This window comes from Kwoniella dendrophila, chromosome 9 (assembly GCF_036810415.1).
Source record: "Kwoniella dendrophila CBS 6074 chromosome 9, complete sequence".
NCBI lineage: Eukaryota > Fungi > Basidiomycota > Tremellomycetes > Tremellales > Cryptococcaceae > Kwoniella > Kwoniella dendrophila.
In genome coordinates this window covers 913,834-927,636 of record NC_089484.1, presented here as the reverse complement: position 1 = coordinate 927,636, position 13,803 = coordinate 913,834, and the positions used below count along the sequence as shown (strand labels likewise).

Genomic DNA, 13,803 nt, shown 5'->3' with positions numbered 1-13,803 from the left:
ACTTAGTTAAAATGGATAAATGGGCACCAATAGCTCCTTCCAAACCAGGTGGACGATCAAATTCACATAATCTATCAACTCGTTTTGCATCTGTCCTGAAACCTTCAAAACTTTCAGCGAGAGGATCGATATCCTCAGGACCCTTGATTGGTAGATGGCCTGAAAATGTAGTATTAAGGATAATAGAATTCCTACCTATACCGGATTTACCTAATGTAGCTAGATCAAATAGAGCTTTGTCTAGATTAGTTAGAGATGAAAGAGGTTGGGAAGTTAGATGTAAATGGTTAGGATTGTTACCTGATAATAGTGAGTCACAACGACGAATCAATAATATGATTGGTCTCATTGTCTGAGCTGATTTACGGCTTGATTCAGCATCCACATCACCTGAGAAACCTAAAAAGGAATTACAAAAACCAATACAAACACCTAAAAAATCATCTTTCTCTATACCTTCGAAATCTAGAGTATCGATTGATGATGATTTCGGTGATTTTTCAACTCAAAACAATGATGTGTTCGAGGATGTTGATTTTGGTGATTTTGAAGGTGCTAAACCTAATGGAGCAGGAGGAGGAGGCATAACGAATGGAGGAAATAGTTTTAATCAGAAAGAAAATAATTTATTAGATTTTGATGATTTACCTTTACCTTCGAATACGAAATCTACTGGAAGTGGTCAACAGAAAACTGGGTTTTTCGCTTTACCTACACCTACAGCTACACCTACTAAACCAAAATCATCTTACTCATTCTCCTCTTCTTCATACAATGGGTTTGGTAATACGACCAATAACACACCTGGACCATATTATAAGTCTTACAAAAATCACCATCTATCAATGATACCATATTGTAATCATCTGAGATCATCACATTCACCAAGTTCCACTTTGGCTCTGTTATTTCCAGCTAAACCTTCTGGCGTACCACCTACTTTAGAAGAACAATCAGATCTATTATTAACTTTGATACTATTCTTATCGTCGAATTTACAGCCTTTAAGGGACTGGGGATTTTTGAGACAAGCTTTATTATCATCAATAGATAGATTTGATTCAACATGTTTGATCTCATTCGAGCTTTCAGATTCTAAAAAGGATGAAAGTGGAATGAAATTGTCTGCTGAATCAAGTTGGAAATTATGGCAAGTCATCTTAAACCAAGATAGATCATCCTCGAGATCAAGAGACCAATGGGAGTGCGGTAGAGTTTGGATAGAAAAGAGAGAAGTTTTCTATGATACTGCTAGATGGGATTCTTCAGAAAATATAATGTAAGTAAAGAAAGATAATCAATTCAAGTATGAACAGGGTCACGTCCTCCTTACTGATGGGATATATGCTGGCTCTTGCAGAAAAGTACAGACTCCTACCGGAGCCACAACAAGACAATTAGATTTTACACCTATGGATGCTTTCATAAGTCATGTTTTGGGAGCGTTCCGTATAGACGCTGAATTCGCGAAAAGAGTTTTCCCTCCAAATGCAAGGGTCATTTTGTCCTTTTGTGATAGAGTAGCTAGCGATGTTGTGAGTTGAGCTGTTCTTTGGCGATATCATGATATATAGCTCATCTGTCTTTCAGATCGGTGAATATATTCATCCTTTACTGTCACAGGCGAGAGCTGTGTCCCAAGATCTCTTCCTACAAGCTACTGCAGCTACTTTCGTACAAGCTTGGAAATTGGTTGATTTGGTGATGGAAGTACTGGGTGATGATCAGAGTAGTATACCGAAAACCAAGGTGGAAGATACGGTGTAAGTAAAGAATCTGTTAAATGACCTATCTCTGACTTGTTGCACAGATTCCGAATGTTTGAGCAACACCTTGACGAATATCTAGATGATGAGACTGAAAGGGTGAAACACCATCTGGAAGATATTTGTAAAGCATGGGATCAACAGGTAAATTTAGAATTTATTACCTTGATGGACGTATCATGCTAATTTACATTACAGCTTGGAGCATCTGATTCCGCGAAAAGAACTCAAGGATCAGGCCCAACTTTCCTTACATCAGAAAACCCTGATCAAGTTAAAAGGAATGTGTTAGCTGGATTCAAAGATGCTTTGTTATTACCTGTTACGATTGTACCCAGAACAGTCACTTTTGCAACGAATGCTATAGTGACTGGATCAACTCAAGCTGTTAGTGGATTAGCTATGTTGAATCCACAAAAATGGACAGGATCAAATGGCAAAATAGTCAAAAAGGAAGAAGAAGGTGGAGACGTCGTTTTTGAAGTCCCTGATTCTGCTGAAATCAAAGAAAAGAGTCAAATCGATGATGATGAAGATGAAGTGATCAATGAAAAATCCGACGATATAGATGAGTTGCCTACAAGTAACGAAAAAATGGATAATACCACAACGCAAGATGCTAAAGAAGATAACTCATTTGATAAATTACAGTTACTGGTCTCGTTAGATACGGCTTTAGAACTCATTCAAGCTGATAGAGATTCTTTGAAAAGAGCAGAAACGTTTGCTAAATATCCTGGCAGATCTGGGTTACACGTCAGAGAAGCTATAGAAGAGATCTTCATCTTGATGTTAAAAGCTGCAGGCGATAGACATATAGCACCTGGTTTTAGGATGTGAGTTGTCATATCCGTTTGTGCTTGACACGGCAGCTAACGTTGGTCGTTACATTCATAATATCCCAGCGCAACAAATCAAATGTCAACGTATAAACCATCGGAACACGAAACAACCACATCAGTTGCACCTTTATTACAATTCTTCGAATTGGTTCATATTGGTGATACGATACAATCTATGATTCAGGTATATTTCGATAAGGAATTATCGCCTTACGTGGATAAAACCGATTTCTTGAATGCCGTGATGAGAGAAAAGAAGAGATTCGAAAGTGTTTTGGATGATGCTGTAGCTGCTGGTTTGAATGCTGGTATAGAAGTTTTGATGAATCAGGTGAGTACAAAGGTATCTCACAGCTGTAAGGGTACAGCAAGGGTATACACGCTGACGTCAAATAACACAGGTTGAACATATCATTATAACCAAAACTGGACCAAGAGAATATTACCCTGTAGAGGGTACACCTCTAGATCTAGGTCCAACAAAAGGATGTCAAGAAGCTATAAAATGTTTAGAAATGCATTGTAATCTGCTAAGGGGTAGTACATCGAAAGAGGTATTGGAGGTATTCTACCAGGAAGTCGGTATTCGGTTACAAGCGTGAGTCAGGTTTATCTTCATTTTTAGTCACGCTATTCCCATAAAACTCACCTTTCCCTTGGCCTTTCATCTGGACGTATAACTGATGTATTACTATGCTATAGTATCCTACAAAGACACCTAAAACGACAAATCATCTCCCTCGAAGGTGGATTCCAGATCATAGCGGACCTCAATACCTATCATTCCTTTGTAGCGTCGTTGAAACAACAGAGAATCACGGAAGATTTCGCAAATTTGAAAATGCTTGGTCATGTTTATATCGTCAGTGATGCTAAAGATTTAGCTCAAATCGTCCGGGATGTAACCAGATATGGAGGTACATTCACGCCCGAGGAGTAAGTTAGAATGAAATATCTACCAAAGAGAACTTCCAGCTGACGTTGCAATTTGATCCAGTATATACGAATTTATTCAGAGGCGAAGTGATTGGAAAAAGATTGAAAAGACTGTGGATAAAGTGAGTTAACCGGTCCGCGACTTCACAACGATTTCTCAATGACTCTGACCACTAAATGTTGTCATTTTCCAGGCAATGTATGCTCTATCTGTTCGAGAAGATTGTGTGATCATGTAGATTTATAACGAATAACGATTATAGTATAGTACACTCAATGGAAGGTGATATTACGATGCATCTTTTAGTCCTGATACATTAGCAACTTCACGGGCATGCCCTGAGATGGAGGATGCCTCTACGACCTGTGCAAATGAAATTCAAGCAAACTTGAGATGTATAGGAATGATAATTATCAGAAGCTAAAAAAATTATTGATTGTCCTTGTCAAGATCCGTTTAATTGAAAACAAATTGCTTTAATGAAAATGCGTATACATAAATCGAAGGGAGGAAAGAAAGAGAATCCTTGAAGGATAGTACTACGTATGGGATTCAAAAGGTTTATTTCAGTAGTCCCATTAACAACCAGCATCTGTTCTTGCTTTCCACATTGTAGCTACGAAAGCTTGAGCTTCAGGTGAATGAAAGCTCTTATCATCTGGATAAACAACCCAACCATAAGTACCTTGAGGGTCTACTTCCTATATAAGAAAACGAAATATATTTTCAGGATATGGTCAGTAACTATGCAACTTGATTTATCAGCTAATGTCAAACTGAAACTTACATGTAAAACCCAACCATTGTTATCGATCTTGTCAACAACTGAATCGAAAGCTTTTTCAGCTGATTGAAGTAATTTGTCATCTTTTTTAGAAGGGCATATATTGATATATCGATAATATGCTGCAACTGTCAAGGCTGTACCTGCTGTATCACCAACAGCGAGCGTTTCGTTGGCTTGCCTCATGTAATTGGGTATGAGGTTATCGTCCTATACGAGTAAGGCGAAACAATGAACGAAGCTCAGGAATCGTTACTGTTGAGACGAAAAGTCAAGGATACAGAGTAGATGACTTACGTCTAATTCGTTGAATAAACCGGTGAATACTTTTTCTAAAGTATTTTCAACTTGTTCAACTTCATTCGAGAATTTGGAGCTGAATCCTGATGCTTTTACAGCATACAGCTAAGATGACACAAAAACATCAAGTTTAGTTGTTTCCCCACTTTTCTTTGGAACTATTCGCCAGAGATTTTTAACAACTCACATTTCTTATAGCTCCATATAAAGCCCATCCATTACCCGTTGCCCATAATCTAGCATCCCAATCATTCACATGACGATGAATGTTGACTGTTGTATCTAGCAAAGCTGAACTTTCCAAAGACCACTGTTCTAGACCTTTAGAAAGTAAATTTTTGTTGGAAGTTGATAATCCTAAGTAAGTTCAAGAAGGTGGTATCATATACATCATATCTGACCATAATTCGAAATAACCTTCTCTTTGTGAAATCGTTTCTATCGTATCACGAGAAGGTATCAGTTAGTGATCAGTTATAATTCGTAGAATCACTGTACCTACTGTTTATTGGACTAGTCGAGCCAGCTAGTAGATAATCCAGTTGATTGCCTAAAGCCCAAGCATAATCTTGTGAAGTTTTTTTGGGTTTTATCTTATCTTGTACCAAAGCATTATTTGCATATTTAGCTAAAACGTAAATTGCTGGTATCAAAGAAACTGGATCACCTAAAGCACCTGCACCGTCCAAGAATGGTTGAGGTTGGTGTTTAGTTGGTGAAGTTGAATTATCTAAATACTTCTTCCAATCATTTTCTTCTTCTTCATCATCTGTATTCCAGACTTTGTCTAGCCATGATAAAGCATCTGAAGATGAAGAAGGTGAATTGGTCCAATTATAAGCAACTAAACTATTTTCAGCAATTTTCAAAACACTCCATGGAATTTGTTCTTCATCACAGTAATTCGGATCAAGTTGATTTTTGCATTCCCATTCAAATGGAGTCAAGTTGGGGTTATAAACTTCTAATATTGTTTCAGCGAAACATCCAATTTCCCATGAATTTTTCGTTATTTCATTGGCGTTTTTCAAGTCCTCATCGATCTTTGAACTTAGTTCTTTATACGATTTCAAATTTATTTTGGGATTGTTTGCAGGTGGATCAAAGATTAACGAGAGATCTGGTGTGTATGTTGGTGTGGGAGAGACTGAGCTTGATGTATCTGAGGTCGAGACGGTAGAAGTCGCTGTTGAGGAAATTATACTTGGAGATGTAGCATTTCCATTGGATGAATTGGCAGCAGAAGTGACTGGTATCGAAGAAGCTGAGACTGCACTTGAAGCGAAACCCGGACTTCTTGAGCTTTTAACAGCTGGGGAAGAAGATGGACTAGAGCTGGCATATACCGTCGAGATGCTTTGTGTGACTGTACTAACAGGATCATTGACAGCATTTGGGGAGCTTGTAATCGCTGTCACAGAGCTCGTTGAGAGGCTACCGTCGATAGAAGTAGGTGACCCATTTGGAGTTTGGAGCGATATTTCGATCCCTCTCCGTTGTCTTTCAGCTAATTCATGATGTCTTCTTCGAATTGGTTGTCGCGAAGCAAATGCTGGAGGTGAAAATAGAAGGAGAGTGGATAATGATGTAAAGAACGTGGTTGGTTTAATGAACATTCTGAATTTCAAGTTTATAACATATAAACAAAAGCCACCACTATGGCATTTACAAATTATGCAATCGCGAAATGTATCCAGTAAATTGGTTAAGCAGACCTATATATACATATAATTCATTTATATACAGTATTTTCTAGTAATAATGCACGATAAGCTATTAAAGATTTGTTAAAAGATTCAAGACCGACCACCCAGGTTGGTATTGCGACTCGAGCGATATGACCTCGTCTTGAATACAGCACACAAGGTCTGAGCTTGATTATAAGCCACTGATATCACCATTGACCAATCCTTTCATCACGTCAGAAAGGATACGTTTCAAGGAGATCTATGCAGTACACAAATATACACAGTATCATTAGCCTATAGCCTAGCCTAGATCTCGATTGTACTCCTTTGTTTCAAAAGGGTGGACACACGAAGGCTAGGGTAAAGGGTTAATTAAGTGTAATGTGGTTAAGCTAAATGAAGCTTGTTTGGTCTGAAAAAAGGATACGTGCGAAAGACACACTAGTGTCACTGTATTGCTTTATCGGAGAAAACATCCAAACTAAGGATCTCCTGTTTTTTAGCTTGGATTTTGCTTTTCTGTTTATGATTTAAAGAAAGTTCGAGCGGGCAACTGGACACTTCAGCAACCAGGAAGCATTCTACAACAATTTTCATGTCGTTGTATTCATTTCATTTCATGCTTCCTACGTGTACGAGTTATGCCACACAAACCCCGAATTACTGTGGCACACTGTACAAACATATCATTTCCAAACACAAATCGATGTAATTTTAACCATTTTCATATCCGTTAAGATGCTTAGTTTACCTATATTATATACTATATACGATATATCCTCGATAAAAACCTGTATTCACCACAAAAAAGCGGAGGTCACCGCTTAAAGTTGGTATCTAAATCCGGCTTCGATTTGTACTGCACTTGGACCATGTTTACCAGTATCTTCGCCAGCTTCAAGTCTTCTATTTTGCTTTTTAAGATAAAGATGTGTTGCAGTTGCAAAGCATATTAAACCTACAGCACTCGCAAGGTCCACGCCGAAGGCGGCTGTGTATTTTGGAGCATTGAAATACAAGTAAGAGGTCCAGATGTTAGGGGTATTACAGAGGGCATTAATTACCGCATAGACGATAGCTCTTTTGACAGCTGGACCAGTGATGGAGGAGGAGATCCAAGATAAGATGACAATAGAGGCTGAGTAGAATGAAGATGGTAAGATACACATGGCGAAGTATCGTGCTGCTGTGTTGGTAGTTGCTACGGCGATGACATTACCCAAAACAGTGAAGATGAAAGGACAGATGATGTGAAGTGTTCGTTCATTCTTCTTATCTGAGTGCCATCCGTTGATGATGACAGCAGCGCAACAGAGAACGTATGGTGGACAGGTGATGGCGAGGGTGATAGTTCGGTTCTATTGGTCACGAAGAAAGAGTCAGTGAGAGAATCGACCGATTTTGGGGCGAAAGAAGAACTTACGAAACCAAGAGTGTTAACGACAACAGGGAAGAAATTGGTGACTGAGGCAGCTATATAGTTCATTTGGCTATATAGGTACGCAGTGATTACATCAGTATTTGTCCAGAAGCCTGACGGCTAAACGAAGTGGCTCGTATACTCACAGACAACCACATAAAAGCCATGTTTTAGGATCGGTAACTGCCATTTTGAATGCAGAAGCCACTGAAACTTCATCTGTAGCATCTTTAGATCCTCGATCAACTTCCAACTTGTATTGTAAGTGATCTCTTTCTTGTTGAGTTAACCATCTAACGGTTGAAGGTTTGTTTGGGATGAAAGTTGCGAAAATACCGGCTAAAACAACGGTAATGACACCTTCTACGATGAAGAGCCACTATGAATGGGGGATGAGCGAATTAGTACTGTATTACCTATCAGAGCAGATGTTTGGAGTAGCGGATAAACTCACTCTCCAACCTTCTAATCCATGTTTACCACCAAGTTTCAAGATAGCAAGAGCGAAAAGACCACCGAAAGCGTTACCAATTTGAGAACCAGAATATAAGATAGCAGTCCTCAAAGCCATTTGTCTTTTAGTGTAGAAAGTAGAAACAAGATAGACAGCACCAGGGAAGAAAGCGGCTTCTGCGAAACTGTTTGATAGAGTTAGCCAAAAATACAATTGCAGGAATACTCATAACATCAATACGATGACTTACCCCAAGATAGTTCTACAAACAGCGAGACCGGCAAAGGATTGGACAGCACCAGTTGCACCTGAGATAATACCCCAGATAGCACACATGATACAGATGTCTGCAAAAATTGACCGCGTTAGTCTGCCACAATAACAGTAGTGTGTATAGCAGAATGATGACAATACTCACAAACACCAGGGAAAGAGATTTTGGAAGCTAACATATTTGATGGAACTTGAAGAGATACATAACCAGCGAATAAAACTGATACTGCAGTATTATAATCGGTTGTACTTAAGTGTAAATCTTTGTTAATACCAGCAATTTTAGCTGAAGATATATTTTGTCTATCCAAATAGTTCCTGAAGATTAGGTGGCAAAGTCAGTTTTGTGGTTTTTGCTCTTGATTGTCATGATGAGGTATACTTACAAGATATATAAAGCGACTAAAGTAGGCATAAGTAAAATATCTACCTTTCTAGTACCAGCTTTTTCGATTACTGTAAGTTCATCTTCACTCAAACCTTGAAGTGAAGAAGGTAATTGAACAGCTAAATGTCTATCGACATTTTCACCTAAATAAGGAACACCAACATCTTCTGTGTGTTTTTCAACATCTTTGATTGAAGCTCTGTCTTCGTGAAGTGAAGTCATTATATTAATTTGTATGTATATTTGTTAGTACTGAATTCTGGATAAAAGAGGGAAAAAGATGTTATCTCGAAAACGATTTCTAACGTTCGTTATATACCTTTTGTAAACAAAAGAAAATGATCGAGTACCTAGCGTATTTTACCATGAATATCCTTGTTAAGCCGTTCTGATCATTGCGAAGATCGTTAATCGTCGCTAAGGGAAAACGAACGTCGCGCCATGGGGCAGCTGGGGCCTGTTGAGACTAGTATGAGGGGGTCCCTATCAACCCAGATTACCCAAATTATCAAAAAAAAATAGTGAAGATTTCACAGGGACACAGGGATCTGAACGGTAATTCTCGCTAAAACATGTCTTGATGGCATTGCCTTAGCCGCGTTAAACCGTATACAGCTAATCAATGCGAGAGAATTGTACGAGATTTCGAGTTTGGAGAAACGCGAAAAAGAAGTGTCTTGGCATTAGAGGGAAGGTTAAAAATCTAACAAACAGGAACGTTCCGGATGGTACGGCTAAAATAAAACACAAGTCACAAATCCCACAAAAAACGAAATTGCGAATGTGAAAACAAAAGTTTTATCGTTTTATCGTAAATGGTACAGAGACCCGCCGCCGGTGAGAGGTTCATGGTTCTGGAAGGATTTCAGGGTAAAATCGGTATCGTTGCAACTTGTTCCTAGTCGGTGTCTTTTTTCCCAATTCACTTGTTCTTATTGTCTGTCTCGCGTACGTATGGCTTAAACTCCAAAGGGATCGTACCATAACTGTTGCTGGGTTGTCCCGAGTATTAGAGGAAATGACCGAGTATATTCGGGCGGTCGTTGTCGTCTTGTTTTCCGAATCGACCTGATAGGCCAAAAGCTGAACCGCGTCAAGCCGTTAGACCAGGATATCAATTGTCTATGTATGGTGTTACCCGCTATAGTCATCGTCAGCCAAAGGATATTGTCAAGTACAGTACAGCTTGTGATGAAGCATATTAGAATTGTAATTCCAGATCGGTTGCCGTCACAATCACAGTTATTGTCATTTCCGAAAGAGTTCTGCTTTAGTGAGAAGTGGTAACAAGCGAGTCGAAGACAAGCTCTTCGGCCAGAATAATGATTACAGCTGAACCATGTTGCAAGTTACGTGGGTTATTAATCGATTTTAACAGTTCACATCGCGAAATTGACCGTTGTGTAGAAGTTGAGGTGTGGTTTTCGCTCAAGGATGGTATACCAAGTATGTATGACTGTGTAATGGGCATAAGTGAACGAGATGCATTCCTTGACATCCCCTATATATGTGTACTTCGTTTGCGAGAGGATATAATCAATTTTCATTCAAGCGGACATACAATCGATGGTGTTTGAAGAAGCGGATTTACTGGAGAATACCTCGAATTGATCTAATTCCATGACTTGGGTATACAAGCTGCTGCTTGGCATATTCCGCTTTCCTGACTGCATCACGGTGATGTGATAGATGGTTGTGCTTAACGTCGAAGGAAACGTGTGAGCAAGAAGCTTTTCAAATGCAAAAACTGACGCTATTATTGATCACGGCAGCCTTGGAGCTATAATAGCTAGCCGACTTGACTAGTTGATAGAGAACACCGTAGATACATGGTTACCCGTCTAGATATTCGCTTCGCCCAGTGCTGCAGAAACCGCTCCCGTCATAGATAATCATGCTGTATCCTTTTCACATGCATCGCATAACAACGCTGGCTATTCCTGCATGGTTCACGCATGGATGACTTGATCTCTGTTACTAGCTATTTATTAGAAAAGTTATGAGTACCGCCATATGATAATCTATATCCGCTACTTACCGGTGACGTAAGGTGTAGTATTACCGCTCGGAACCGGTCCGGCTTACCTTCGGACTGCAGTCAATTATTTCTGAATTTTAAGACGTCGAATATAGAGAAATGGTTTTAAATGATATGCTAAATTGGTCTTTGCATCATTGATTATAACACTTTTTCCACAACATACCTAGTCTACATTCACTTTACACGTCTGACCATTGAACTCACCAGAGATATTACCTCAAAATGTCTGCTAACGAAGCTCAACCTCTCGGTACATCTACCATCGCTACCGACATTTCAACACAACAAGCTACCTATTTACCTCCTTCTGAATTAGCTGCTAAATATGCCAAAGGGTTGAAACAGCATTATGCTATTCAACCACATGCAAGTGCTTCCCAACCTGGCTCAACTAAAATCAAAACCATTGAAAACTTTTACGTTAGACCAAGATGGTTATTCGTACGTATAGAAACTGAAGGTGGTGTTGTAGGTTGGGGTGAAGGTACTTTAGAAGGTCACACCGAAGCTGTACAAGGTAGTTTGAAGGATATTGCAAGAAGGTACGTCCACCTCATACGTACTCTCATGCTGGAATCGAGCTTACTTTTCATGGGCTGTACAGATTGATTGGATGGGATGCTATGAACATTGAAGAAATCTACACTTATCTCCTCCGACACCGATTCTACCGAGGTGGTGAAGTCCTTATGTCCGCTATGTCTGGGTAAGTCGAGGTAAAATTATCGGTTAGATACATTGCTAATCATTCATTTCATAGTGTTGATATTGCTCTTTGGGATATCAAAGGTAAAGTCCTCGGTGTTCCCGTTTGGGAATTACTCGGTGGAAAAATCAGAGAAAGATGTGATGTATACGGTTGGGTGTAAGTTCTCGATTTTCTATTGGTGAAACAAGGGAATTTCATATGCTAATCATATATATCTATGCAAACAGTGGTGGTGATCGACCTTCAGATGTATTGGAACAAGCCAAAGTCAGAAAAGCTCAAGGTTTCACCAGAGTTAAAATGAACGCTACAGAATCAATTGGATGGTTAGATTCACCTCATGCTTTAGATGAAACTGTTCAACGATTAGCTCAAGTAAAATCTATTGGTATTGATGCTGGTCTGTGAGTGTCCTTATACTTGTTCTTTATCTTTCATCTATTGCTGGAAGAGCACTTGAGCTGACTTATCTGATATCATGAATGAAATAGCGATTTCCACGGTAGAGTACACAAAGGAATGGCTAAACAATTAGCAGCAGCATTGGAACCTCACAGACCATTATTTATCGAAGAACCATTATTACCTGGACATGTAAATGAATTAAAAGATTTATATAATAAAACTACAATTCCAATTGCTTTAGGTGAAAGATTATTTACAAGATTAGATTGTAGACCTTATTTCGAAGCTGGTTGTATTGATATAATTCAACCTGATATCGCACATGCTGGTGGTATTTCAGAAACTAAAAAAATCGCTATTATGGCTGAGTAAGTTTATCTGTTTTTTGTCCGTCATCTTATATACAAACAAATCACATTGTTGTCATATAGATAGCTGATCATACTTCGAATTTTCACTTTTAATAGAGCATATGATATTGGTGTAGCACCACATTGTCCATTAGGTCCATTGGCTTTCGCAGCATCATTACATGTTGGATTCTCAACACCAAATTTCGTTGTTTGTGAAATGTCTTGGAAAATGCATTACAATACAGGTGGATTTGATTTATTCACATATATGAAAAATCCTGAAGTTTTCAAAGTTGAAGGTGGTTCAGTTGGTTTATTAACTACTCCAGGTTTAGGTATTGAATTAGATGAAGAATTAATTAGAAAAGAAGCTAAAGAAGCTGAATCTTTAGAACCTTGGATTAACCCATTATTCAGAGGTGATGGTGGTGAAATTAGAGAATGGTAAATCAAATATCCATGAGATTTGACTTAATTATCTCATGTAGCAGTTTCATGTATGAGTATTCGATTGCCCTATTTGACATAATATGCTATGCATCAAAATTATAGATTTCAAATCCTGCCTTTTGGCGTTTTGTGCTTATTTTTATTCATACAACAATGAGTTGGATATCTATCGTATAGTTTATGTTCGGCAGATGAGCGTTCCGATTGAGCAGAACATTCTAATATTCGTTATATAATAAGTTAGCTGCCTAGCAGAACTAACGTCCCTTCGACTAACCATACACAGGTTACCTTACTTGTCACCGTCACCAGAGACAGCTTTTGATTGATCTATATCTACCGGTTCATGTTTTTCGCGAACTCTAGACTGATTTATCTCACTGAAAGACAAGATTTTGGAGATTTCTTCTACTTGAGCGTCATCTACAAGAGCATCAGGCTCCAACTCAAGGTCGGCGCTTTCCCCTTCATCTTCGAGCAGATTGTTCGCCCACTGCTGAGGTATGTGTTCTTGCGTACTGCCTTTTATAACGATTTTCGCTGGCACAGCATTATCCTCAAAATCCATTGATTGCTTTGTTGTGTTTTGAAGGTCGGTAGGTGTGGACAGAAACTGGTTGTCTTCTATTAACACGTCAGGTGATAAGTGTTCCGATATTTCGACATCTTCACTTCGTTCTGCGGAGATTTCGGTTTCGAGCCCTTCCGATGCCGTGTCAGAAAATTGGTGATCCGAGATCGAAAAGGGGGGTCCGGAGCTGTTTTCTAGCGAGGTTGACGAAAGTTGTCTAGAGATCACCTGCGGAGTAGAGTGTGAATCATGTTGTAAATCAACTACTTTCCGTTTAATTTCCTCATTCACATGATCCGTTAGATTGCTCCATACTTCTAGAGAGTACACATCATTTAACCAAGCATTGATGAAGTCTTGATGAAAACCAGATTCAGCTTTGAAAATGAGCATGACTACATATCGTCGAAATAGGCGAGCAC

General features: G+C 39.0%; 5 protein-coding genes across 5 annotated transcripts; 2 read left to right on the top strand and 3 right to left on the bottom strand.

Annotated features, from left to right (window-relative positions):
• Nucleotides 1-11: 11 nt before the first annotated feature.
• Nucleotides 12-3,783, top strand: L201_006759 (uncharacterized protein; the record flags this gene model as incomplete). Its single annotated transcript, XM_066222477.1, has 11 exons — nucleotides 12-309; nucleotides 379-1,279; nucleotides 1,361-1,535; nucleotides 1,591-1,763; nucleotides 1,811-1,910; nucleotides 1,965-2,602; nucleotides 2,672-2,939; nucleotides 3,010-3,206; nucleotides 3,311-3,544; nucleotides 3,606-3,666; nucleotides 3,739-3,783. The coding sequence occupies 11 exons, from the start codon at nucleotides 12-14 to the stop codon at nucleotides 3,781-3,783; spliced, it is 3,090 nt and encodes a 1,029-aa protein (XP_066078574.1).
• A 340-nt stretch (nucleotides 3,784-4,123) lies between these two features.
• Nucleotides 4,124-6,245, bottom strand: L201_006758 (uncharacterized protein; the record flags this gene model as incomplete). The annotated part of the gene is made up of 6 exons (XM_066222476.1): nucleotides 4,124-4,246; nucleotides 4,333-4,539; nucleotides 4,627-4,734; nucleotides 4,817-4,986; nucleotides 5,047-5,067; nucleotides 5,132-6,245. 6 exons carry the CDS (start codon nucleotides 6,243-6,245, stop codon nucleotides 4,124-4,126), a joined length of 1,743 nt encoding a protein of 580 aa, XP_066078573.1.
• An 896-nt stretch (nucleotides 6,246-7,141) lies between these two features.
• L201_006757 (uncharacterized protein) lies at nucleotides 7,142-9,074 on the bottom strand (the record flags this gene model as incomplete). Its single annotated transcript, XM_066222475.1, has 7 exons — nucleotides 7,142-7,675; nucleotides 7,741-7,807; nucleotides 7,884-8,116; nucleotides 8,192-8,375; nucleotides 8,442-8,538; nucleotides 8,610-8,782; nucleotides 8,851-9,074. The coding sequence occupies 7 exons, from the start codon at nucleotides 9,072-9,074 to the stop codon at nucleotides 7,142-7,144; spliced, it is 1,512 nt and encodes a 503-aa protein (XP_066078572.1).
• A 2,041-nt stretch (nucleotides 9,075-11,115) lies between these two features.
• Nucleotides 11,116-12,808, top strand: L201_006756 (uncharacterized protein; the record flags this gene model as incomplete). The annotated part of the gene is made up of 6 exons (XM_066222474.1): nucleotides 11,116-11,435; nucleotides 11,498-11,599; nucleotides 11,654-11,758; nucleotides 11,830-12,006; nucleotides 12,094-12,375; nucleotides 12,475-12,808. The coding sequence occupies 6 exons, from the start codon at nucleotides 11,116-11,118 to the stop codon at nucleotides 12,806-12,808; spliced, it is 1,320 nt and encodes a 439-aa protein (XP_066078571.1).
• Nucleotides 12,809-13,102: 294 nt separating this feature from the next.
• On the bottom strand, nucleotides 13,103-13,774 carry L201_006755 (uncharacterized protein; the record flags this gene model as incomplete). The annotated part of the gene is made up of 1 exon (XM_066222473.1): nucleotides 13,103-13,774. One exon carries the CDS (start codon nucleotides 13,772-13,774, stop codon nucleotides 13,103-13,105), a length of 672 nt encoding a protein of 223 aa, XP_066078570.1.
• Nucleotides 13,775-13,803: the final 29 nt, after the last annotated feature.